The following is a 27,035-nucleotide window of genomic DNA, read 5'->3' as shown; positions in this document are numbered from 1 at the left end:
GGTTTTACCAGAAAGCGGTGTCCTCGTTTCACTTGCAGCACGCAGTGTCCCGTGTTTTATGAGCGGAGCATCCAGGACCCCATGCTCATTCGTGTGAGTCCAGGATACTCCCTGGGTCATCGCTCTTCAAACACTGCATCAGGCTGGCGGGAGCTCTTCTAGAAAGAGCCCAGCTCCCTGCACTGCCGCCGCCGCCGACTGCCTCAGGCCCCCAGGCTCCCCTATAACCTCGTTCCCTTCATGCAAGGATGGGATTTGATTTCTGTTAGTTTGACCTTCCGTAGTTCAAAGTCACTTTTTAAAAAGACTGTTAGTCTTATTATTGCAGTTTCTAGCCACTTTATAAGGTCTCGTGCCAACAACATAATGGGTGGCAGTCTTTACGTTTTTATTTTAAAGTCCTTTAAATTACCTTCTTGACATTTTAGAATGGAGTAATCATTGTGTGCGCCTAAATGAAGGTGTGAACTTCCACCGTGAGGTGACAAAGAGAAACAAGCAATTTCTTTCCCCAAGAATGCCTCTGGGGAAGAGGGTGGACAATAAAAGTAAAGTTTAACCAACAAAAACAGTGCTCCCACTCTCACTGCATTGCTGACGCTGTGAAGGTACAGGCCGCCACCACCTCACTTCCCCCTCACACTGCGAAGCTATGTCGAATAGAAAAGCCGCCAGAAATTGTAAAGATTAAGCACCAGGGAAATACATGAGTACCTGACAGAACCCGTGGTGCTCACCTTCCTAACCGAGCAGCCGCCCACCGCCCAGGCCAGGTGCCCCGAGGCAGGCGTCCCTGCCGCCGGCGGGTGGGGCTCTAACGGAGAGGGAGGTATGGGCGCCAGGGGGCCGGCTGCTTCTCGCTGCACTTGGTGGGGATACGCAGTCGGGGCCTGAGACCCGGAAGCTTCCTATGGCTTCCAGGGAAGCAGGCCCTTCCCGCAGCGATGGCTGCCGTGCAGACTTCTGGGCCAAGCGGCGGAGGGAGCACCTGCCCGCACCACCTCAGGCATGGCTCGCGGTAGAGGCAAGTTGTTACTTGGGAAAGAGACCAGGACCTTCCAAGCTGAGGTGAGGCCATGGAGGCTGAGCCCGTGCACCCAGCAGCCTTCCTGCCCGAGGAGAGGACGAGGGTCTCCTCCCTCCAACAGTCGTCTTGCCTTTGCTTCTGAGCCCAGACCTGACCTTGGGTCCTGGCAGTTTGCAGGGTGTCTGGTTCCCCGTGACCTGCCCTGCACAGCAAGGGCTTGCGGCGTCTGGGCAGTTTGTATCAGAAGTCTGGGGTGCACAGGCCCTGCCAGACACACCGACGGCCGTCCCCTGAGTTCTGTTCTGGAGAACCCTCTCCCCTTGAGTGTGGGTAGGACCTGTGACTGGACCAAAACAGAGTTCTGGCGGGGAGAGTCCCTCGTACGATTACATGACACTGAGGAGCATGGTGTGTAAGGAGTTGGGCTCAGGCAGGCCCCGAAGGCAGAGTACTTCCATGAGCAAGTGGCTCAGGATCTCCCGGTTCCTCCTCCTGCCTCCTCCCTTCCGCCTGCGCCTGAGCTCATTCAGGGGGAGAGATGTCCCAGCAGACTTCCAGATCGCTGCCAGCGCCCCCAGAGGACAGCTGCAGGCGCCTGGGGCTGCCGGAGCGGAAGGGGACAGCTTGCGCAGGCAGAACCTGGAGCCCGGCACGGCCCCCCCACTGGGGGAATGAGGGCTGCCTGGTGTGGGCTGCAGACATTTGCAAACAAGTCGGCGATCGGAGACTCGGGAGAACAGGACGGGAAGGTGGTGCCAAGGTGCTGTGAGGAAAGGCGCCTGCGCAGAGCGGCCACTGAGGAACTGCAGGACCTGACCAGCCAGCGGACCGGACGGCCGTTCTGCGGCCCGGGGGCAGCTCCTCGTCGTCGTCATGGGGACAGAGATGGACGTTCTGCCCGGCCACCAAGGTGTCACCTGACCAAGCCCCTCTGGGTGCCCGGTGTTCCCACGCAGCAGAGCCCAGCAGGGAGCCCGGGCGGCAGGCGGCTCCCCCTGCCGGGTTCATGTCGGAGGGGCCAGCTCTGTTTACACCGGAGCTGGAGGTGGGTCTGCGCTCCGGGATCGCTGCCAGCACCACCATCTGGGAAAGCGCTAATGCTTTTTACCGCTGTCGCTTATTTGTCACAACATGCTGCTGCCGGGAGCTCATTTGGCAGGAAACGAGCGATGGCAGTGGGCTTCCACTCAGGTAATTTACTGGCAACACCACGGACCCCATTTCCTGGAGCATCTGGACCAAGGGGGCTGCGGGGAGCCCGTCAAAGGCTCTGATGGCACCAGCAGAGTGGCATCGCTGAGTAAGGGAGGTGCCGTCCTCCTGGGTACGACTTATGCTCTGAATCGCCAATAGCAGCCGGCCACGTGTCCCTCATTGGTTCATGTCTGGGGAGCGACGGTGATGGTTGTGAGAGGGCCTGGTGGAAGCCCCTGGAACTTTCCACCTGTGTGACAGGGGTGGTTGGCGGTGCTGCTTCCACAGCTAAACTCTTGGGTCCCAGAACGGTGCGTGTGTTGGCGGGAGGGCGGTAGGAATGGCTTCTCACGATTACGCCGTGTGGAGTAGCAGAGCATGTCTTGTGTCTGCAGTTTGGACAAGGCGAGCTCAGAGGTACTGCGTGAGGGAGGAGCGCTTCTGTGAAGTTGTAACCCAGAACGTCCACCTCGTGCTGCTGAACCAGCCGGTCAGAGGAGGGGACTGTACTGGGTACAGGGCTGACCCCAGCCTTCCAGGGGAACTGCATGCCGTGACCCCGGGGCGGAGGAATGCCACCCATCCTCGTGCATGTCCTGGGGTAAAAGTGGATTGGAGGCCGCAACGCCCACTGCAGGAGGCGCTGGGGATGGCAGAGAATGAAGGTGTCACAGCTCCGACCATGGCCTCTGTCTTCCCCTGCGAGGAGGAAAGGGGCTGGTGACCCGCCGCTGCCCTCCACAGCCACCACCGCGAGCACCAGCGACGCCTCCTCTCCCATCCCGACACGGCTGGCTGCTCGGGCCTTCTCTCTCGTTCTGTTCCCGATCGAGTGCATCAGGGTGACAGTTTTTATTGTGGCATCTCCTTTGTCCCAGGGGACATTTAGAATTCTATTTCTTAATTTGCAACATAGGAAGAGTTTTTGTTTGGCTTTTCTCATGACGTATAGTCTAACTGAACTGGTGTCAGGATTTACATTCTGTGATGTCAGTTCTTCATAATGTATTATGGCTCGGCATAAAGTCTTTGTTTATAAATTTTCCACGTATACTTTAAAAAATATGTATTCCATAATTTTTTCAAGAAGAATTATGTACGTGTCTACTAGGTCAACTTTGTTAATTATAATATTCATGTCTTCTATATCTTTTATTATTTTTTTCTCCTTTTCATTCTACCAGTTAAATGTAAAAATATTACCCTATAAATTGTAGCATACATCCTTATCAATATCTAATTGTTGGTTCTTCACCATTTTATAAGCTCATCCTTTAAGAATGCAGTCGACATAAAGATATTTTCAATTGAGTAATAGCTGAAAAATACTACCACTACTAGAAATTCATTTCAAAATATACCAAAAATTATTCTGCAGGCAGAAGAAAATTATCTGCAATAAAAAGTGAAAGAAGGAATCAATTAAATCACAAAAATGGGGATATAGCTAAATCAATAGTGGCTATTAGAAAAATAATAGTAAAGACTTGTCAGATTTAAAATACACAGAATTAAAATACATCTAAACAACAGATGTGTAAGGAAGAGGCCAAGGGAGTAAAATTACTATGACTTTCACACTGTCTGTAAAAATGATGGAAGCCTCCACATTAGACTTGATGGGGCACCGTGGGTACTGCAGTGATCTATAGGTGCTATTTCTGTGTCTAGAATTCTAAATTAGCAGTTATTTTCCTTCTTTACGTTGAAAATATCCAACTGTCTCCAGAATTTCGTGGTTCCTTTGGATACCATACCATTACAATTGTTTGTTTGTGAACGGAATCTGTGCTTGTCTGCTGCTGCTGGTGGGGTTTTTATTGCCCTTGTTTCACGGTAGTGCTGCTACTCTGGAACTCTTCACTGCACATGGTTCATCAGCTTCAGAGGACTACCAGCCATTACCCGTTCAGTGTTGCTTCTGCTCCATTCCCTCCCTCCTCACCTTCTGTAGCTTTAAAAGCTCACCACATTCTTTACCCTCTTGTGCTTCCTTATGCATTTTCTGCATATGCTTCTTGTTGGTGCTCTGTCTTCAAGTTCACCATTTTCTCTTAAACTATGTCTAATATGTTATTAAACTCATTCAACTGAATCTTTAATCTTAGTTATTATATTGTTCAGTTCCAAATTCTTATTTGGTTCTTTTCCATTTGATTGGCCTGTTAGGTTTCTAAGACACTGATGAGATTTGCATTTTTATCCTGTACCTCCTTGAGCACAGCATTGCTATCTTGCATGGAGTCTGATTATGCCACTCTTTGGAGACCCTATAACTCTGTCCCTGTTGTTCTTGGTTTCTGCCCTTTGTGTTCAGCTTGTCTCATAGGCCTGGGTGCCTCCTCAGCTTTGATAATATGCTTTATCTTTGAAATTTTGGGTAATCATAATTTAGGGCCAAAGCTGTGGTCATTCTGAGGAGAAGTGGAATCCACTGAATGGAGTGCTGGGGTTCCTGTGTCCATTCAGACTTCAGGCATAGACTCAAGAGTTCATTTGCCTTAACTCCCCTCCAGTCAGTCAAGGGAACCCCTCTTTTACTGTTTGCTTCAGCTGGATGGAACAATGATGCAAGTTGTCCAGCTCACCCTGCTCCTTGGTCTAGGGGACAATTTAAATTCATGATTAGGAGACAAAGTGATGTCAGTGAATATGAAACATGTATGTTATGTGTCCATCCAGCAGGAGTGCTTCAGGTGAACAGAAACAGTGCCCATTAGTTACCTGACACCTGCATTTCCCAAGCGACAGAGCATGGAGGTGACAACAGCAATAAGGTGCACGACGGGAACATTATATTCTGTGAATCGCACTGGGTCTCCTAAGGATAGACATATGCCTCTGCAATGAAACAGAATGTGGGCAGGACCCCAGCAGAAATCAGCCCCATTATTTCATGACCTGTTCATGGGTACAGCATTCTGAGGTGTGAAGGAGGATCAGCCCCCAACAATGTCACGTGATGGGGTCAGAACGGAAAAGGTGCACAGGGTGGACGGTGGACAGCACAGCGTTTCAATCTGTATCTATAGAAAACATCGGTGAGCTCTGACAGGGGGATAGAAATAATTGCATAGAGAATACTGAACTGTACTGTACTTGCTCTGAAAATAGCACGTTTATTGAGAGAGGGGCTTCATGCCCAAAGTTCTCGGTGATGTTTTGAAATATATCCATTTCCTTCTCTTGCAGTAATTGTTACCAAGAAAAGCAAAAGTACCAACAATTCCCCATTGTTCCTCATTAAAAGTCTCCTTTTGGGAGGCACTTCCCAGAGTCCTCTAGAATGTTCCATCAGGGAAGTGTTCCAGAAGGAGCCGGCGTTTCCGTGCGGCCGGGCCTACCGCTGCCGGCACTCGTGGCGGGTGCACATGGCCTGCCGCTCGACCCGCCACGTGCCCTCCTCGTAGGTGCAGTGGCAGACGGTGCACTCGTCCGTCTTCACCTCTCGCCCCGCGGGGATGACGGCGGTTTCTGCAAAGCAGTTGGGACCTGAAACACAGAGACATGTTTGTAGCGTGCACATGCAGAAACACGCGATGGGTTCAACTAGGCGGCCGGCTTCCCCGTCCCCGTCTCACTCGCTCTCCTTTACGAAGGACAGAGAAGTCCTGAGCCAATGGGAAGCCCCCCCATGCTCTTCCTGAAGCGTAACCAATGTGACTTAAAAACTGTCCACGTGATGGACAGCTCTGTTATGTTCACTAACAGGTTACCCTCCTGGGGCCTTATTACCCACAGGCCAAGTCTGCAACCATCTGAGTTAATTAATTCTAAATAACCTTAGAAAAAGCATAATTAACCGTGACTTTCGGAGAACCAGTCTCATTCTTCAGGCACTTTGCGGAGGGCAAGTTTAACAGCGAGCTGCTTGAAACAACCCGTGTCTCCTGCAGCTTCCACAGCACGTGGGGCGGCTCTTCAGACGTCAGAGCTGACCTGTCCCCTGGAGGGCTCTTCCCACGTGTCTCCGGTCCGCCCCCAGAGCTCCGAACCACAGCTCTGACGCTGGCTTTGGGAACAAATTCCCGGTGACGCTGATGCTGGTGCTGCGCTGGGACCCCGGCTGAGACCCGCCGTCCGCGCACGCACGCTTCCGCTGCATCCTCCACGGGTGCCCGTGCGGACCGTGGGGATCCTCGACCCACAGCCACAGGAGCCCTCAACCCACACAGGCGCCACGTCCACCCTTCAGGTGAGGCCGCGGGCAGGGAGACGCGACCATCAGAAGGATTCCCGAGGCGCTGAAACAACCAGTTTGATGCTGTGCCCACACTCCTGGCTCAGAGGCCGGACGGAATGCCTGTCGTTGCTGCGGCTGCCATGAGGCCCCTGACCCTGCGCAGCGCGCCAGTTCTCACCTCCTTCCTCTGCTTGGAGCGTCTGAGCGCGCTCACCACCGAGTGTTTCATCCAAGCGAAAGCACGGGAAGGAGCCTACCCACGGGCTGCGGGACCCTGAGCCCGCCGTGACAGCACATGCTTCCAGCCGCTCTCGCAGAACTCAGCCCAGACTCCGGGGGGTCGCAGGGAGGGGGCGCGGGGAGGGGGGGGGCGAGCAGTGCATGGGGGAGGGGCAGGGAAATGATGGAGGCACCATTGGAAATCGCTACCTATTTCAAAACAACAACACCCGGCCGGCGTGGCTCAGTGGTTGAACATTGACCTATGAACCCGGAGGTCACGGTTGGATTCCTGGTCAGCGCACATGCCTGGGTTGCGGGCTTGATCCCCAGTGTCCCCAGTGTGGGGCCTGCAGGAGGCAGCCGATGAGTGATTCTCTCTCATCATGGATGTTTCTTTCTCTCTCCCTCTCCCTTCCTCTCTGAAATCAATAAAAATATATTTTAAAAAAGGAAAGAAAACAACAACAAACGAAGGTTTAAATACGGCCACTGGTGCCAAAAAAGTGACAACTCACCAGGGGAAAAAGTGAGGCCTAGACAGGAGGCTCCGAACACCCAGTTTGTGGTCCGTGTCCCCCACCAACAGGGAAGCCAGGACGGTCACAGCACAGATCGCCCTCCCTGACTCGGCTTTGACCTTGAAAGGGCCCCCGGGAGGCTGGTGAGCGAGCCGGGAAAGCCCTGTGTTCCAACAAGTCTCTCATTTGATCGTCACGACCACGTGGGGGTGCTGGTCCCACACCCTCCGCTCCAGTTCCTTTGGCGCCACCTCCACGTGTGCAGAGGCTCCGGGTGGAGAGCTGGGCCCCCGCAGCGCCCCGAGGAGTCAAGGTGGGGACACGAGTCCGAACCTCCACGCCCGTCCCAGAACCAACCCGGCAGAGCTGCGGGGCCGCTGGGAGGGCGGACCTGGGTTCGAAGCGGGCGTGGCAGGCCTGGCAGGCCCTGAGACGAGAGGGGGCAAAGCCGCTCCAACCTGCAATTAAGAGACTCAATTTCCAGCTAATTAGGCCCCATTTACTCGCGCCGAGCAAAACCGTTGACAGGTGACGGCTGAAGGCAGAGTCGGGCTGTCAGAAAGCAGGAGGAGGAAGAGGGTCTTAAAATAGGATAAAACGTCAAGGCTCGTGAAACAACAACACAGCTCCTTCCCCGCTCTGGCCGGGCTGCCCCGCGAGCTGGAGGCTTTCCCAGGGGCGCGTTTCCTCGCAGCCCGCGAGCCCGGGCTCTAACCACCGGTTGGCGACCGCTGTTCTAGAACATGATGGCGATTCTAATAGTTTGCATTCAGTGTTCAAAGAAACATTTATACACCCACGAGCCACGTAAGAAAAGAACTTCCGAGGTTGATGCTCCCACTGACCACAGAGCCATCGCCCTGTTCACCAGCCTGCCTGGGGGCGGGCCGCGTGCGGGAAGGAGGCAGGAGCCTGGCACAGGAAGCCGGGCGGCCCCGTGGTTCGGGGGGTCCGCACCGTGAGAGAGAAATAGCCCAGCATCCCTGCATTTAGTCACAGTTTTTGGAAAAGACAGACACATTTCCAGCAAGTAATCCAAGAATGTCTCCGTGTAATTAAGTCCGATTACACAAGGCGGTCGGAGACACCTTTACCCGCCCCCGTTGCTGCACAGAGCTCTGGTGTTTACATCTCCCTCATGAGGATCGCAGCAGCAATTCTCCACCTGGAGGCCTCCCGTCTCCATGGAACATGTTTAATCAAAACATCTGAAAAGAACTGGGTCATTTTTGTTAAGGTTCTCAACTCACTTCAATAGTTGCCACATGTCATCCTCTGAAAAGACAATTTCTCATGTCCCACAAAGCAAATGACTGGGACTTCAAAGGCTGAAAATTCCAGTAATTATTGGCTGTATTCTTTAGCAATAAATTGTGCACACATTCTCATGTATTTCAAATGTTGTTCAAGGGCCGAACAAAGGTAGTATGAACCTGTGACCTAAATTCTCTCTGAGAAGAATAAACTACATAGATAAAGAGTGGTGTGGGTTTTTTCTTAGAGTGCATATATTCATATATCTTTTGCATATCAAACTCCGGGAAGATTTTGCCAGGCCCAAAAATATTTGTATAAATTCTGTGCACATGTAATCATAGTTTTTAAACAGGGTTTGAATAAAAGCTGTAGACAAAAACATTACTTGAAGTATAAAATATTAATGAAAACCATCAACCCACACATTTATCTCTTAATTTATTCTTCAATCTTTTGTTACCAGTTTGGTTTTATAGACGTGAATACAGTTCTTGAGTTATCTGGATAAAATATCCTCCCCAGATTAAGTTGGGTGGCTTGGTGCCACATTGGATTAGTCTGGGAACAGCATCCCAGACTTTGGTTAAACTCAGAATGAAAACAAACGACCTAACAAAGCCCCTTTCTCTGGCTTCTAGTCATTGTCGTCTACAAGTCCCCATTTAATGTTTTTATTGCTATTAGAGAGAAGGAAGAAGAGAGAGAGAGAGAAACGTCCATTGAGTGCCTCCTGCAGGGGCCCCGACCGGGGTGGAACCCACAGCTTTTTGGTTCATGGGCCGAGCTCCCCTTTCCGCCCCAGGGATGGGTAACCGAGGAGCCGTACTTTCCTCTGAAGCACTGCCAATGGCCTTGGATTTCTCACATAAGGAATTTGGTCATCACGCCATTGTAAAGGCTTCAGCTTGGTGTTTCTTCGGATTTAAAGACTAATGGTCATTATAACAAATTAAGCGTGGAAAAGGGAATAAAAACATTCAGACAGTTTGCATCTGTCCTTCGGTGACAATACAGCACTCCATCGCCGGGCTTCTTACATTTTCTGACTGGCTGTCCCTGGTGCAGGAACTCTGCTGACCTTCAGGCTCAGCGACATCGACAGCGACTCTTCCTGGCCCTCGTCCCCACGAGGGACCATCGCACCAGTCCCTGGGGCCCTCGCCAGGCCGAGTCACTGCGGCCTAACGGCCCGACATTACCCTGGTTTATGCCTCTCTCTCCATTTCTAGAACCTAAGGGACTTCACTTTGTTTTCTTTCAAACTAGGCTACCTATTTCAAAAGCAAAGCAAACCATCTGTCCATATACACACATATTCCCAGTCTTTGCATTTGCAATAGGAGGCGTTTCGTGGACCTCAGCTCCATCTGCCTGGTGACCAGAAACCCAGCGTATTTTCTGTTGATGCTTCAGCACACAGTACAGACATTGACACTTAGTAGGACTAGCGAAGCTGTGGGATACTCAGCCTGCTCCCTGATTGTTGCTGGTCACACTGACATAATTGGGTCCCCCTCTCAGCTCTGGATCTGCTTCCGGCATGGGGTTCTTCCTGTGTGATGGACACTTTCTGCCCGGGTTCATTCTCCATATAATTGGGTGATTGTATTCCCACAGAGTCCCTCCTGGAAATGAATTAGCCACTGGGAAGAAAGAATAGAGGACACTGGAACCTCCCAATTAACCGCACCAAGTCAACCTTGACGTCTGCCCCAAGGCCCACAAAACCCGTGAAGAGTCATTCATCACATCGGAATTTCAGCTCACGGAGCAGCCTGCTCACGGAATAACCCTGCTCACGGAATGACCCTGCTCACGGAATAACCCTGCTCACGGAATAACCCTGCTCATGGAATGACCCTGCTCACGGAATAACCCTGCTCACGGAATAACCCTGCTCACGGAATGACCCTGCTCACGGAATGACCCTGCTCACGGAATGACCCTGCTCATGGAATGACCCTGCTCACGGAATGACCCTGCTCACGGAATGACCCTGCTCACGGAATGACCCTGCTCACGGAGCAGCCTGCTCACGGAATAACCCTGCTCACGGAATAACCCTGCTCACGGAGCAGGCTGCTCACGGAATAACCCTGCTCACGGAATGACCCTGCTCACGGAATGACCCTGCTCACGGAATGACCCTGCTCACGGAGCAGCCTGCTCACGGAATAATCCTGCTCACGGAATGACCCTGCTCACGGAATAACCCTGCTCACGGAATGACCCTGCTCACGGAATAACCCTGCTCACGGAGCAGCCTGCTCACGGAATAACCCTGCTCACGGAATGACCCTGCTCACGGAATGACCCTGCTCACGGAATAACCCTGCTCACGGAATGACCCTGCTCACGGAATGACACTGCTCACGGAATAACCCTGCTCACGGAATGACCCTGCTCACGGAATGACCCTGCTCACGGAGCAGCCTGCTCACGGAATAACCCTGCTCACGGAATGACCCTGCTCACGGAATAACCCTGCTCACGGAGCAGCCTGCTCACGGAATAACCCTGCTCACGGAATAACCCTGCTCACGGAATAACCCTGCTCATGGAGCAGCCTGCTCACAGAATAACCCTGCTCACAGAATAACCCTGCTCACGGAGCAGCCTGCTCATGGAATAACCCTGCTCACGGAGCAGCCTGCTCACGGAATAACCCTGCTCACGGAATAACCCTGCTCACGGAATGACCCTGCTCACGGAATAACCCTGCTCACGGAATGACCCTGCTCACGGAATAACCCTGCTCACGGAGCAGCCTGCTCACGGAATAACCCTGCTCACGGAATGACCCTGCTCACGGAATGACCCTGCTCACGGAATAACCCTGCTCACGGAATGACCCTGCTCACGGAATGACCCTGCTCACGGAATAACCCTGCTCACGGAATGACCCTGCTCACGGAATAACCCTGCTCACGGAATGACCCTGCTCACGGAATAACCCTGCTCACGGAGCAGCCTGCTCACGGAATAACCCTGCTCACGGAGCAGCCTGCTCACGGAATAACCCTGCTCACGGAATAACCCTGCTCACGGAATAACCCTGCTCACGGAATAACCCTGCTCACGGAATAACCCTGCTCACGGAATAACCCTGCTCACGGAATAACCCTGCTCATGGAATAACCCTGCTCACGGAGCAGAGGGGACGTTTGGGAGAAGAACAAGCCCATCTCATCCCAAACCCTACCCACCAGCGAAGTCCCAGAGGACCACTGCTGATCCCAGCCAACCAATGACTTCACCCAAGATCCAGCCACAGCTGGCCTCTGGCCATGGGGACCCAGAGGTCACTCCTGTTGTAGTAAAACACAGAAATGTTTAAAAATGCTTGCAGAATGTCTAAAACCAGTAGGAAGGTTTTACAAGGTTTGAGTTAACTTTCCTGGAAACGTAAAATGTGGTATTAAGGCCACGTTCCCCCCTGCCCTGAGCGTGTGCGCCCCGGAGATAAGGGTTTGAACTTCAGTTACTGACTCAGAGTGACCTGCACTCTCCCCAGAGAACCACATGCAGCCCCGCCCTGTTTGAGATTAACACGTGTGCCCTGACGTGACTCACCGATAGCCGCCTGGACGGCTGCGGGCGCGGAACAGGCTTTAAGAATAAATCCCGGCAGCTAACGGCGCTCGCCAGTCCAGGCAGCCACAAAGGCACGTCCTTTTGTCAGTCCGGCAAGCGACACCGCTCCACGCTCCCCTTCCTGCCAGACGACAGAAGAACGGCTAGTACCTCCTGATCCAGACACGACCGAGCTCTCGGGGAGGAACGCCGGCCCCCTGCACCCAGACCGGACCAGCCCAGCTGCCGGGCCCCAGAGGACAGCACACCGGGATCCCATCAAGCCTGTGCCTGCAGCATCGGGAACGTGTGCGAGTAATAAAGTGCTGTGTGATCTGCAACTGCATCTGTGTCACGTGGTGTGATTCCTCCGGCGGTTAACTGAATCCCTTACGTACCCTTAAAAGTGAAGTTAAAGCTTCTGGTCTTTTCGGTCCTAGGCCTGCCCTGGGTCCTGCTGGCGTAGAGCAGCCTCTTCGCTAGCAGCTACTTGATGTCCCACACCTGCACGGTTCAAGTTTATCACAAGGGCCGCCTTAGGTAACACCCCAGATCCTTTCCCGGGATCTACTTGGGTCACTTCCACATTCACCTCTCTGGCCCGGGCCCCACCTCTGACTTCCAGAGCCCAACCACCAACTGGACAACATGGACCTCCATGGGCTTATAGAGCGTAATACACCCAAACCCGAACGCCGGACTCGCCCCACCCCCATCGCGCGGTGCCCGCCCACATTCTTCTCCACAGACACCAAGCCCACTCCCGCAGCGCCCGGCGGAGCTCCTGGACTTACCTGAGCACCTCACGTGCCCCAATGCCGTCCCTCAGCAAATCTCCCGCCCCCCCCCCCCCCCCCAGCATTTCTGCGTCTCTACTCCTGACCCTGGCCACCGGGTGCCCTGGAGTCTGCACATTTCCAGCTCCAGACGTACGGGTCTGTAGTGGCGATTCTGGAAATGTCCTTCCGCGTGAACTGGGAGAGAGGGATCCCCCTGGCTGGGCCAGTCTCTGTCCTGGCACCTTCAATCCCGCGGCTGATGGAGCGCCCAGCGCTGGTCACGTGGCCGAGGGAAGCTTAACGGGCCCTGGGAGCTCATTGTCAAGAAGCTAATACGACTTGAGAAAGTCTCAACAGCGTGAATTTTATCTGGAGGTCAAGGACCCCCCCCTCCCCACACACACACACATGCGTGCACATGCGCACACGCACACGCGCACACACACCCTGCTGTGCTCTGGAAAACGCTGACTGCAAAGGCTCCCTCCCTCCTGGGAGGAGACACACAGGTGCCCTTGCTTCCCCGTGAGCAGGCGCAGACCCTCAAATTCCCCTTTTTCCTCCATGATTAGTTGAATTGTTGTCAGCACTGGCAACTCAGAACCGTGGTCGGCAAACCGTGGCTCGAGAGCCACATGCGGCTCTTTGGCCCCTTGAGTGTGGCTCTTCCAAAAAATACCACGGCCTGGGCGAGTCTATTTTGAAGAAGTGGCGTTAGAAGAAGTTTAAGTTTAAAACATTTGGCTCTCAAAAGAAATTTCAGTTGTTGTACTGTTGATATTTGGCTCTGTGGACTAATGAGTTTGCAGACCACTGGTCTATCCCATCACGCCCCCTCCACCCCACTTCCCACCCCAGCTCCCTCTGCCTCTGCGCCCTCCCGTCAGAGGGAGCCCCTGGCCTAGTGGTCGATGCCCGCAGGCCTCCTGGTCACGGTCTCCCGTTTGCTGCCATCCGCCCCGTGATCACCTTTCTGAGCAAGGCTTTCTTGCCGCCTGGGTGCTGTCATTCGTGCTGGACTATCTTGTGGACAGAAGAGGGTGTCAGGGTTTTTGCCGTCGCAGAAGCACGGCCACCCGTCTGCCCACCCATGTCCAGGAGCCGGAGGTCATGCCCTCGGCGTCCTCGTCATTAGGTTTCTGTTGACACTGAGCCAGATCTGCCCCCATATTCTACCACGAGGGCCACACAGCACAAAGCCCCCCTTTTCCCACGAGAGAGCGAGGTGCTCCACGGCATTTCTCCCTGGCTCTCTGCTGCGGTGAAATGACGGCTACGGAACCACAAGGTTCACCACGTCCCCCTGAAACCCTGCGTCCGGACGGGGTGGAGCGCTCCCCCGGAGGCCAGCCACTGGGAAATAAACATGTAAATCCCAACACTCGGGCCAGCAGCGTGGCTGGTGGTGACCAGAGGTCACAGTGAGGTTCCGGGGAGGGCACAGGCCCGCGTGGTGGGTTGTGGCTTACGGGCTGCATCCCCGGGAGGGGGCCTGCAGGAGGCAGCTGATCCAGGATTCTCTCATCCCTGAGGTTTCTCTCTCTCCCTCTCCCTTCCTCTCTGACATCAATGGAAATATTTTAAAAAAATAATAAAATATCAACATTCCAAAAGCAAAGGGTAACATTTCCACAAAAGAAAATCCTCGCCAAAATACATGGTGACAATTCCAAAGAGCAGTCAGAGTGAAAACCCCCCTCACCCCGAAGACGAACAGCTGTGGGAACAGGGCGGGCAATGCACACAGCCCCGCGGCGTAAGGACCGCACGCAGCAGCGAGGTCTGAGCAGATTGACCAGAAAGAGCAGTGACCTCCCAGAGGTAGCCGGCCGTCTGCGGGGGCGGCCAGGGGCTCTGCCTGCCGTGAGCGTGTCCATCTCAGGAGATGCTCACTCCGCCAGCGGGAGAGGAGCCAGACACGCGGGGAGCGAGCTCGGCGTGTTGCCGTGTGTTTAATGTGTGAGTCCTTAGAGAGCTGAGGACGCGAGGGCCCGGCTGGGCCCGATCCAGAGACGAGCCCTCGTGAGCGAGGAGGTGCATCCCGCTGGCAGCGTGGCGGGCAAGCTGGAGGCAGCCAGAATGCTCGCCAGCGTCGATGGCTGTGGATGTCAAAGCCTGGGCTGCAGAGGGCACAGCCGGGGAGCCCGAATGCACCCCGCCGCCCACCCTGGGGATGCTGGGAAACCTGCCAGCTGCCTGGGCCGCGGCTGAGAGCACCGTGCGTGCCCTCCGGGAGTCAGGAGGGCAGACAGGAAGTGCCAGGGATGAGCCGGCCAGGAGCACGGCAGGAGAGGGACGGAAACCCAGAGACACAGAAGCCCGCGGTCAGGCTGCGAATGGAGGGGCTCTGAGAGCTCAGAAAGCTGGTCACTGGCCACAACACTCAGACCCAACGCGCTCCAGTCCCTCTGTGCTCAGCGCTTAGGCCCTGCCGGAGAGAAACCCCGACCAAACCCCGAAAACGCCTGAAGCCAGTGGGACCTTCACCCCCGAGCCGCAGCAGGGCACAGGCCCACGACGGACACGCCTCGCACCCAGCAGAACGGCCGTGATGGGGTGCAGGGCAGGCCACCCCCAAGTATGCCACGTTGACATGTTGATTATTTTGAATTAAAGTTACTGGAGAAACAGCTGGTGCAAGAAGGACCGTCTGACGCCCTTTCAACTCCTCCCCCAGGAAAGCGAGAAACAAGCCTCCCAGGAGCAGGTGCCCGCCCCTCCCTGTTGTTGGAAACAGAGAGTCCAGGGCTCAGGCATCTGTGTCAACAAACCTCGTGCTTCTTCTTCAATTCGCTAACCCACACAGAAACTCCCTTGTTTAGTTGCATCCTCACCGAAAATAGCTTCTTTGTCTAAAAAGGTAAATGAACCGTCTGCCTGGTCACTTCTCAGGCCCATGCCCCTGGGACACCGCACCTCGGAAGTTAAATGTGTTTGTTTTCCTCCTGGGACGCTGTCTCCTGTCAGTTAGTGCTTAGATCCGCCAGAAGGGCCTAGAAGGGCAGAGAGAAAGTGTCTCCTCCCCCACCGCTGAGTGTATCATGACTGACAGTGCCCAGTGCTGGTGAGGAGAACGTGTCCCCGGGACTCGCACACATGGTTGGAGGGGGTGTGACACGGCACCGACTCTGAAAACTGCCCATTGGCTTTACACACAAACGTGCAACTCAAGACCCAGCCCTGAGAGACGGGGAAGTGTGTGCGCACGAGAAGGTGGGCACAAACCCCTCGTGGCCCTTATTCCTCATGGGCGCACTCGGCCAGCGGGGAGGGATTGGCAGACGGCGGTGTGTCTGCATCAGAACACGACTCGGCCGGAAAAGGGAACGCGAATAGAACAGGCACACACCGTGGGTGCCGCGCAGAACGGTCGTGTGGGACAAAGACGCATTTCACAGATGCTTTTCGGCGAGTTCTTACGTGTTCTCTCCCGTGTCATCTATTTCCTTTGACACAGGAGGAAGGTGGGGCCCAGACGTGGCTGTGATCCCCTTGGGACACAGTAGGCACCGCAGTGGGTGGGACAGAGCCTGCCCCCCCGCCCGGCCCCAGGCCAGCTCGGGGCCCGGGGCCCCTGCCTGGATTCGCGGTGTCTGTCCACACTGGGGATGGTCCCGGGGCTTTCTCTCCGTGGGTGTCAAAGAATGAGCGGTACCTGCTTAGGTGCTGGCCTTGTCGATGAGCTGAGTGGCTGACTCAGCACGGGGTGGAGAGGAACAAGCACCCAGAATGGCTGGCTGAGCCGGTCCTGCCTTCGGGTCAGAGACTCGCCGTCCACGAGGCTGACGGCGCTGCAGGTCACCGGTGCAGGGGGGAAGCTCCTTTCTGAGCCTGGACCCCGCCTCTGAGCACCTCTGAGCAGCGGCCCGAAGCTCAGAGAAGTCGGCCTGTGTGGCGCCCGCATCTGCCCTCTGCCCGCGTGCGCCCACCGCAGCTTAATACTGTTGTATGATGAACTGCGGCTCTTAATTTTGGAAAGATTCGACGTGAGGCCATACAGGAGCCAGCCTTTCCTGGAGAGGAGGATCTTCATATGACTCACACACACACAGGCACACACGTGCACATGCACACACAGACACACACATGCACAGATCATAGACACACATGCATATAGACACACCGTGCAGCTCTGTCCAGCTCACCACATGTGGTTAAACTGTGATCTTACCCTACGCTTTGCAATACACAGGAGGGAAAACACGCGCTCTAATTCTTAGCCGTGCGTCTCACGTATTTCCCGTGAACTTGCTTCCAATCACCTGAGTTCCCAGCATTCGTCTTAAAAACGTTACATCCGTTTTCACTTCCTTCCCAAACCAGCTTTGACGTCAGCGACTCTGGCAGCTTGCGCGGGAGCGGCTGTTCCCTCCGTCGGGAGGAAGGGTGTTTAATGCTGCAGGTCAGCCGAGTGAGGGCAAGGCCAGGTCACCGCGGTGGTCCCCGACCCAGACCTCCCTCTTTCCCGAGCCCCGTCCGCCTGAGCTACTGTCACAGGAGGCGCCGCTCTTGGCGTCCGGCGACCTGTGACTGTCAGACGTGTAACTGTGCTTTGGTGGAAGCTTCCTACGTGGGAGCGGCGTGGACAGCTGCCGTGGATTAGTCACCAATCCCACTCAATTATTGCAGAGCGCTCAATTCTCACAAGAACTGCGTTCACGTTTCAAGCAGAAATTTTACCAAGAATTCCAAACACGGTTTCCCTTTCAAGGTCAGAAGACAACTAGCCACGGCCGATCTGTGGAATATCGTACAACAAATGTAACGGTAGACACGTGATTAGACGCACGGAGGCTCATTTCTGGTTGTGGTCCTGAAACTGTGGAGCTGTTGTTGTTTTGATATCATTGGATCAAACCTTTCAATACGAGTCCTTCTGTGACCTGTAATCCTTCTTTTTTAAAATATGTTTTTATGGATTTCAGGGAGAGGATGGGAGAGGGAGAGAGAGAAACATCGATGGGAGAGAAACATCCATCAGCTGCCTCCTGCACGCCCCCTACTGGGTGGGGATTGGGCCTGCACCCGGGCATGTGCCCTGACAGAATCAAACAGGAGGCCTCTGGGTGCACGGGCGACGCCCAACCACTGAGCCACACCGGCCAGGGCTGTCATCCTTCCTGAATCCAGTTTTTAAAAAGCACAGTCATCCTCCTCCTACGGGTCTGACGCGGCACCCACATCCGGCTCCACTTCGTCCAGGCTCTCCTCCAAGGCCAGGGAGAGCCATCCAGAGTTTGCTATCAGGACAGCAGCCACGTCCTGGCTCCCTGGCCCCGGCTCCCTGCCCGTGTCGGAGGAGCCGTATTCATACAGGCTGCACATTGGAACATTTCTGCTGACTCAACAAGTACAATTATGTCTTGATGACAAAAAATTGAATACAAAGGGAAACGCATGACTTTAAATCCTTGCAAATGGTAACGTATCCACAAACAAGAAAGAATTAATTCCAATAATTTCTAAACACAGCTCTCTGACTCGAGACCCTAAGGGGGATGTACCCAAAGAGCAAGAAGAAGCATAAAGAAGCGCTGAACTGCCCTCACTCAGTGGCTAGAGCGTCGGCCTGCGGACTGAAAGGTCCCAGGTTCGATTCCGGTCAAGGGCATGTACCTTGGTTGCGGGCACATCCCCAGTGGGGGGTCTGCAGGAGGCAGCTGATCGATGTTTCTCTCTCATCGATGTTTCTGACTCTCTATCCCTCTCCCTTCCTCTCTGTAAAAAATCAATAAAAAAAAAAAGAAGCGCTGAACTTCACTCAGCGGGTTCCATGCTGCGGCGTAAACAGAAGGCACCCTGTGTGCACGGGGGAAAGAACAACGAGCACGGAGATGGTGCTGGCTACGTGCCGAGACGGGGCGGGACGGGGCGGGACGGGGCGGGACGGGGAGGGACGGGGCGGGACGGGGCAAGGTCAGGTGGGTGATGCCGCTGCGTGCCTGCCCGGAGTCCGGGCGGAGAGAATGGCTCCCTGCTGCTTGCGCACCCCTTTCCTCGCCTCGGGATGGGGCTTTCTCTGTGTGGCCGGGGCCTGGGCTGGGCTCACGGCAGAAGCCACGCGTGGGCTCAGGAAGGGGAGAGCAGTTCCACGGCCTGAGACCCGGGCGGGCTGACCTGTGGGTCTTCAGCGCCTCAGAAGCAGGGGGCCCAGGCCAACTCGGAGCCTGTGACGGGGACTTGGAGAGCGGCGGCTGGAGACAGGGCTGTTAGGAGTGTCCCCTGCAGTCATGCCAACCAAGATGGCGCGGCCGAGAGGCTGCTCAGACCCCCTTCCCAGGTACCCCCTTCCCAGGCACCCCCTTCCCAGGCACCCCCTTCCCAGGCACCCTCTTCCCAGGCACCCCTTTCCCGGGTACTCCTTTCACAGACTGGAGGCGTGGTCCCGTCTCAGGAGCCAGCCCCCCGCCGCACCCCCCGCAGGGGCACTGCCCCTGGGCCTCAGGGCTCCGGCCCGGCCTCCTGGGAACACAAGCCGGTCAGCAGCCTCAGGGGCGATGCCCAGAGGCGCTCGGTGCTGAGAAGGGGTCCCCCCTGCAGGCGGGGAGCCGCCCAGCGCTGCCCATCGCGGTCACGGGCGCCGGGCTTCTCCTCCCCACAGCGCACGGGCTTGGGTCGCCGGGTCCCCCGGGAGGGAGCTTCTCCCCGGCCTCTTTGCTGCGGAAACACTGACGTTCACGCGTCCACTCCCCCACAGCGAGGAGCCGCGTGCTGGTTTGTCTCGGAAAGAGAACTGCTTTGCAAGAACCGTTACATGGAAGTAAGTGCCTCTCCTCCGCGTGCAAATCCAACTTCTCCCCAAAGGACTTCAGGTCCCAGGCCCCCGAGACACGGGCTGACACCACCGCGTGGGGAGAGCACGCCCGGCCCGGCCGCCTGCTCCGTGGCTGGGCGACGACCTAGGACCCAGGAGGTCACAGTTCCACTCGGTCGGGGCACAGGCCCGGGCTGCGGGCTCCATCCCCAGTGCGGGGCGTGCGGGAGGCAGCCGGTCCATGGTTCTCTCTCATCGTGGATGTTTCTCTCTCTCTCTCCCTCTCCCTTCCTCTCTGACATCAATAAAAAGATATTTAAAAACAACAACAAAACAACACAAGAGAACTCCTTCCCTCCTACTGAGCAGCTGCCGGCGCCCGGGCCTGGCGGTCACGGAGCCGTGCACCGGGGTGTGGACCCCGGGCCCTCACGCCCCCACCTTCACGCCGGGACATGAGCGGAGACCTCGTGGATGGAGGGGCCCTGGAGCCCACCCCGCGGACGTGCACCGCTGTGGACACGCGTGCCACCTACCGTTTTTGCAGATGGGGCAGCACTGGTCAGGCTCGTACACGGGGTCCACGCACTCGGTCTGGGGACACGCGGACACGGAGCACAGCACCTCCCCGCTGGCCTCGCAGCGGCAGCGCTCGCACGGGGACACCTGCAACACAAGCCCAGTCAGGGCGTCCGTCCTTCCCCCACACGCCTGTCTCTGCCCCGCACACGCCTGTCTCTGCCCCGCACATGCCTGTCTCTGCCCCCCACACGCCTGTCTCTGCCCCGCACACGCCTGTCTCTGCCCCGCACACGCCTGTCTCTTCCCCCCACACGCCTGTCTCTGCCCCGCACACGCCTGTCTCTTCCCCCCACACGCCTGTCTCTGCCCCGCACATGCCTGTCTCTGCCCCGCACACGCCTGTCTCTGCCCCGCACACGCCTGTCTCTTCCCCCCACACGCCTGTCTCTGCCCCGCACATGCCTGTCTCTGCCCCGCACACGCCTGTCTCTGCCCCGCACACGCCTGTCTCTTCCCCCCACACGCCTGTCTCTGCCCCGCACACGCCTGTCTCTTCCCCCCACACGCCTGTCTCTGCCCCGCACATGCCTGTCTCTGCCCCGCACATGCCTGTCTCTGCCCCGCACATGCCTGTCTCTTCCCTCCACATGCCTGTCTCTTCCCCCCACACGCCTGTCTCTGCCCTGCACATGCCTGTCTCTTCCCCCCACACGCCTGTCTCTTCCCCCCACACGCCTGTCTCTTCCCCCCACACGCCTGTCTCTGCCCCGCACACGCCTGTCTTTTCCCCCCACACGCCTGTCTCTTCCCCCCCCCCACCCCCTGGCACACACGATGGGAAGGCACCCCGTGTCCCAGGCATGTGAAACTATTCTCCAGCCACCTGGTTTTCAGGGGGACACAGGCCCGGGGTTTGGGAGGGCCCCTGGGGCGCAGACACAGGGTGGGCCCCGGGTCTCTCCCCGCTCAGCTCCCGGTGGAGAGCCACACCGGGGCTTTGGAGGAAAGACTGTGGTTTGGGCAAATATTACAGGAACGCTGCGGCCTATTGAGTTCCTGCCGCCACTCAGCACACGGACCAGCCCCTCTCCCCAGGCCCGCCCAGTGCCACCAACCAGCCCCCGCACCCCCGCGTTCGCCTGAGGAAGACAGTGGGGGGGGGGGGCAGGAGGGAGGGAAACTGAGTCAGAGCTGTCGGGCAGGACCCCCTGTAGCTCTCAGGGCCACCCAAACGCCTGCGGGTGCCGGCCGCTCACTGCCAGGAGGCACAGCCCTTCCTGAGAGGCGGCTCTTGGCTCCGAGGGCGGGGCCCTGCCCCGTCACCCCGAGGGACCCTGCCCTTCCAGACACCGGGCTGCGACTCTCGGGTGTGCTGGGTCCCTCCCACCAGCCCAACGGCTGTTCCCGGAAGGGCTGCGGGCCGCACAGCGAGGTGTGTGTGTGTGTGTGGGGGGGGGGGGCGGTTCCTAGGAGCCGCGGTCTGTCACGGTGCACCCAGGACGGAGGAGAAAGGCGCGTGGGGACCAGCCCCCGGGAGCAGAGCTGCGACAGGGCTGTGGTGGGGACCGCCCGTGGAGACACGGGACCACGGCAAGCTGTTTTGGGGGGGAGGGCCCTGGCTGGCTGGGGTTCTGGGCCCGGGACGCCGCCCGCACCCGTGGGGGAGACACGCTCACAGCACGGGACTCTCCCGCTGCCCCTGCGACGCGGACAATGAGCCCGACCTCCGAGGGGCCTGGTTCTGCGGGAGCAGAGGGTGCAGCCGCCGGAAGGCCTGATCCGGAGGGGAGCCCCCGATGCTGGTCTCAGACGCCCGTAGGCTTAAGGGGTGTAACATGGATCTTAAACTTACTCCCAAACAGCCCCTAAGGCTCGGCCGCGGTGTCCCGTGGAGCCCGAGGGGCGAGGGCCGACATCCGGCCTCGGTACACACTGGAGACTCCTGACCCCTCTAAGCGGCGCCCCGGGAACCTCGGAGCGAACCGCTGAGGACAGATGCCCCGCCCACGGGCTCCACCCTGAGGGTCGCCGGCGGCTGCCTCTGAGGTTTGGTTACACGTCCAACCCCACGCGAGGCGAGTCCGTGACCCAGCTGAGAAAGGAGTTTCCAGAGGCACAAGCCGGCACCGCCGGCCGCCGGCGTCATGTCACCGCTTGGCCACCAGAGGGCGGACGTGCCCTTTGCAGCGCGGAGCCTGTCTCCCCGGAGGAGCCGGCGGCACCCAGCACCCAGCAGGTGCGGGAAGTCCCAGGCTCCCCTTCCAGTCAAACCGGGCTTCTCTGGCCTGGACGTGTGGCCTGGACGTGTGGCCCGGGGGCCGGGGAGGCACGCAGGGGCTGGGTCAGCTCGGCTCCCTCACGGAGCGAAAGGCCACCGCAGGCTGGGCCCTGCCAGGAGTCCCCCCGGCAAGTCGGGGCGGCAGCCGAACCCGGGTCTGCGCAGCCCTCCGGCCACTGGTACCGTCTCACCGCCTGCCCCGGCCCCACCGCCCGCTTCCCCAGCCCCTCCCGCGCCCGGAGCCTGGAGGGATATGCAGGTCACGCTTCCTTTTCAGCAGCCGCCTCAGAAGGCATCTCCCCGGCTCAGGCTCCTGACCTCAAACTGTCTCCTCACACCAGCCCCAGGCATCTCCACGCTCCATCTCCAAACCAGAGCGGTCCGCAGGGACAGGAGACACCACCCCACCCCCAGCCTGCCTCCCCACCCCACGGCCTGCCTCCCCACCCCACGGCCTGCCTCCCCACCCCGCAGCCTGCCTCCCACCCCGCAGCCTGCCTCCCACCCCGCGGCCTGCCTCCCACCCCACGGCCCGCTCCCCACCCCGCAGCCCGCCTCCCACCCCGCGGCCTGTGTCTTCGGCTCCCAGTGCTATGCATCCCCCTCCCTCACCCGGGCCAGCATGGGTGCCAGGACCCTGCGCCCCTCCATGCCCTCCTCCACGGAGAGAGCGACTCCCAAGCAGCCGCCTCCTGGGCCGCACCGGCTGCAGCCAAGCCAACAGAGCCGCTGGCGCTGGGGAAGAGACTTTGTGGTTTTCTGTCACTCATCCTGTGGAGAACGGATCTGCACACAAAGGGACCCGTTAAGAACTGTCCCAGGAGCTGTGGCTCCCAGGCCCAGGAGGACAAGGCCCAGCACCCAGAGGCACCCGCAGCAGCCAGGCCCATGGCTCTCTCCGCGAGACCCCTGACAACTCCCATCCTCCCGGGGCTCATCTCAGGCAGGGCTCCCGTAGGAGGGTGCGGAGGGGAGGGGAGCGAGGAGGGGGGAGGCAAGCGTGCTGGTGGCGACAGCTGTGAAGGGCGTGAGGCGGGCTCCCCTGGGGGGGGGGGGGCTCCAGGCCTGGTCAGCTCCTGGGGACGCAGGCGCCGAGGGAGCAGTCAGACCACAGGCAGCCACGCGGCCTGCTGCTGCCGGACCCCTGGTTGGCCAGCTCCCAGGGCCTGGCCTTTGCCGGTGGGGCCTCAGGGAGATCATCAGAGACGATGAGAGGCAGGTGCGGTCATGAGGGTGGGCCCTCCGCTCATGGGAAGAGGAAGCGGCTGCAGATCGCTCTGCTCTCTCTCCACTGCAGGGAGACCCAGAGAAAAGGGAGGGGGTCTCTCAGAACCCCACCGTGTAGGCACCTGGATCCCCACAGCGGCGAAGGTGAGCGTCCGTGGTTTGGGCCTCTCCTGGCGTCTGTGAGGGCAGCTTGGGCCCGTATTTCGGCCATAGAATCAGGTGTGTGCCCCCGCCCCCACCCTGGCCTGAGGCACACGGAGCAGGACAGAGGGGAGGAGTTTGGGGGGCTGCCCTGGGGCCACAGGCAGTACTCAGCGGCTCAGCTCCACCCTGGACACTGGCCCCAAACAGCCAGGGGCGTCTCCTCCCCCTGGGAAACCGGGCCGTGCTGAGATTTTGGTGGAGTTACTTTAATCTCATTCATAGATCCCTAAATAATTCCTCAACAGAGGGGCGTGATGTGAACAGGGCATACTTATCTGGAGAAGACTGGGGGACGGGAGGGGGGCGGGGGGAGACAAACTCCTCAAGTTAAAAAAATGGGAAGATCTAAACCCATTTGTTTCAGAATTAGAATAAATGGTCGTTAGAGATCAGCAATACTTGGCAGAAAGAAAAGAGGCTTGGTTTTCACCAAAATGGTAAATAATCAAAATTAAACGTCTTCCAAAGAGTGGGCTTTTAAACGATGGGTGTAAGGGTGGTCTGTGAGGCTTGGATCTCTCGGGGGATCACAAAGTCAAGTTCTTTCTACACATGAGATGGGACAGTGAACTCGGTGCAGTAATAGGTAGTGGTGGGGACTGCGGCAAACCAGGAAAAACAAGGCATTGAACCTGATATGCACACCTCTTCCTAAAACACAGACACCCAGAGACACACACACTCATACACTCACACACACACTCACACAGACACACTCTCACACACACACAGACACACACACACGCACACACTCACACATGCACTCTCTCACACACACAGACACACACACTCACACACGCACTCACACACACATGCACACACGCGCGCACACACACGTGTGCACACACTCACGCACACTCACACGCACACACACGCTCACACACACACACTCACACACACGCACACACTCACACATGCACTCACACACGCTCACACGCACTCACACACACAAACAGACACACACACTCACACACGCACTCACACACACACATGCACACACACGCACACACACGTGTGCACACACTCACACGCTCACACACACACTCACACACACGCACGCACACACACACACTCACACACTCACACACACACACACACACGCACTCACACACACAGTCACACACGCGCACACACACACATGCACACTCACACACACTCTCACACACACGCACTCACACGCACACACACACACACACACTCTCACACACACACACTCACACACACACACTCACACACACACACTCACACACTCACACACACTCACGCACACACACACGCACACACACACGCACACACACACGCACACACACGCACCAGGAGAAACAGCGCTCCTCCTCTGGGCATTCTCCATCTGAGATGGCGGCACCAGCCGAGCCCTTCAGCGGCCGCGGGGAAGATAACCATTTCCTTTGCCCAAGGCTGGCCGGGCTCCGGGCCGGGGCTGAGATGGCCCAGCGATGAAGCGGCTTCCTGGGCGCCGTCTGAGGCCGGAGCCACCGGGTGTCTCCCTTCAGGGCGCATCGGCTGCCAATTGCCCGGCAGATGCTGGGCCAGGGCCTGTGCCGGCGGGCGCGGGCATCGCTGGCTCACACCGTCAGTCACCCCGCACTGCTAGTTGGCGCTGAGCCCCTTCCCAAGAGGAGCCCTTTCCTTGGCTTCCTGGGGGCATGGGGAGCGGGGAAGGGGGGGGGGGCGCTCTGCTCCAGCGAGAGGTGGGGGTGACCTGCGCTGAGAGGCTCGCATCAGAGCACAGCTCACCCCTGGGCCCTGGGCCGCAGCAGCCCCCTCCGCGCAGGCCCGGGGAGGCAGTGCCTGTCAGAACCGCTTCCCTTCCAGCCTCCCGCCTGACGTGCCTGCGTGTGGGACGGCCTGGCTGCCTCCCAGCGGGGCCAGCGCCGGTGCTCAGGGCCGCCTGTCCGCTGCCAGGCCCCGTGTCCCCAGGACACAGCTGTCCCCAGGGCAGGGCTGGGAGCAGGAGGGTGGGGCCACGGCCTGGACCCTCCACGGACATGAAGGAATGTGAGCTGAGACACTAACCGTGCGTGTGTTTGGTCCAAGCCCCTCGGACACAAATGCCGAGTGCTGAGTGCCTTGGCCAAAGGAGCACGAGGTTTGAGAGTGAAATACCCACGCGCGGCGCTGTCCAGCCGGCGAAGGAGCGCAGCACGCCAACCTCCGAGGGGAGGAAGGTGCCCGCAGGCTCCCTGCTGAGCTGGCCAGGCCCGAGGGCCGAGAAGCCGCGAGAGGAGCCCTCCTGGCGGGCAGCTCTGCATCTTCTTACAGGACTCGTGGGAGCCGTCGCTCCTGGCCGACCAGAACGGGGGAGGGGGGGGCATCGGTGACCCGCGGCCCCGGACAACAGGGGGGGCCTTTGAGAACGTCCCCCGGTTTCTGATTTTTGCCTAAAGCTGAGCTGCCCCCGTGATAACTTTTTCCCCAAAACATTTAGAAGTTGTATTTAATGGGATTGCCTGTGCGTTTAAAGGTAAATTTCTCACCCAGCCAGTGTGGGTCAGTGGTTGAATGTCGACCTATGAACCAGGAGGTCAGGGTTCGATTCCCGGTCAGGACACAGGCCCGGGTTACAGGCTCCATCCCCAGTGTGGGGCGTGCAGGAGGCAGCCGATCCATGATTCTCATCATGGATGTTTTTCTCTCTCTCTCTCCCTCTCCCTTCCTCTCTGAAATCAATAAAAAAATATTTTTAAAAATGCTTTAAAGATCATTTTCTCAACTCAAAATTCAGTGCAAGAGCCCTAGCCGGTTTGGCTCAGTGGATAGAGCGTCGGCCTGCGGACTGAAGGTCCCAGGTTCGATTCCGGTCAAGGGCATGTACCTTGGTTGCGGGCACAACCCCAGTGGGAGGTGTGCAGGAGGCACCTGATCGATGTTTCTCTCTCATCAATGTTTCTGACTCTCTATCCCTCTCCCTTCCTCGCTGTGAAAATTCAATAAAATATATTTTTAAAAAAATTCAGTGCAAGACACACCAACCCTTGCAAAGCTCAGAAACACTGGGTCCACCTCCAGGTAGGCGTCACCACCATGGAGACCCCAGATTTAGTCGAGTCGGTGTCCACGCCAGCCCTTCTCACGTGGATGCGGGCTGCTCTGCTCCCTGCAGGGTTTCACCAGCACATCCGGCTTCTACCACCAGATGCCAGGAACCCCCCCTCCCAGCCCCCGGAGACCAACAGATGGGGCTGCACAGACTGCCCCCCGCCCGCCGCCGGCCGCCGTGGCCCCGTGGCGAAGCAGCTCGGCGGCCCATCGACCCACAGCGTCCGTCCGTCCGTC

The 27,035-nt window shown here is 57.6% G+C and overlaps 1 protein-coding gene across 1 annotated transcript in view; it reads right to left on the bottom strand.

The window, feature by feature from the left end:
• Positions 1-5,559: 5,559 nt before the first annotated feature.
• VWC2 (von Willebrand factor C domain containing 2) overlaps positions 5,560-27,035 on the bottom strand; it is a gene marked incomplete at its 5' end in the record, with an annotated part of 30,984 nt that continues 9,508 nt past the window's right edge. Inside the window, 2 exons of the mRNA XM_079786460.1 lie at positions 5,560-5,713; positions 20,044-20,173. Coding sequence (XP_079642586.1) covers positions 5,562-5,713; positions 20,044-20,173 — 282 coding nt within the window. The 3' untranslated portion in view covers positions 5,560-5,561. The remainder of the gene's footprint in view (positions 5,714-20,043; positions 20,174-27,035) is intronic.

The sequence above is a fragment of the Cnephaeus nilssonii genome, assembly GCF_951640355.1.
Source record: "Cnephaeus nilssonii genome assembly, chromosome: 12".
NCBI classification, from domain to species: Eukaryota; Metazoa; Chordata; class Mammalia; order Chiroptera; family Vespertilionidae; genus Cnephaeus; species Cnephaeus nilssonii.
The sequence above is the reverse complement of the archived record's forward strand: the minus strand, read 5'-3'. Positions and strand labels throughout refer to the sequence as shown.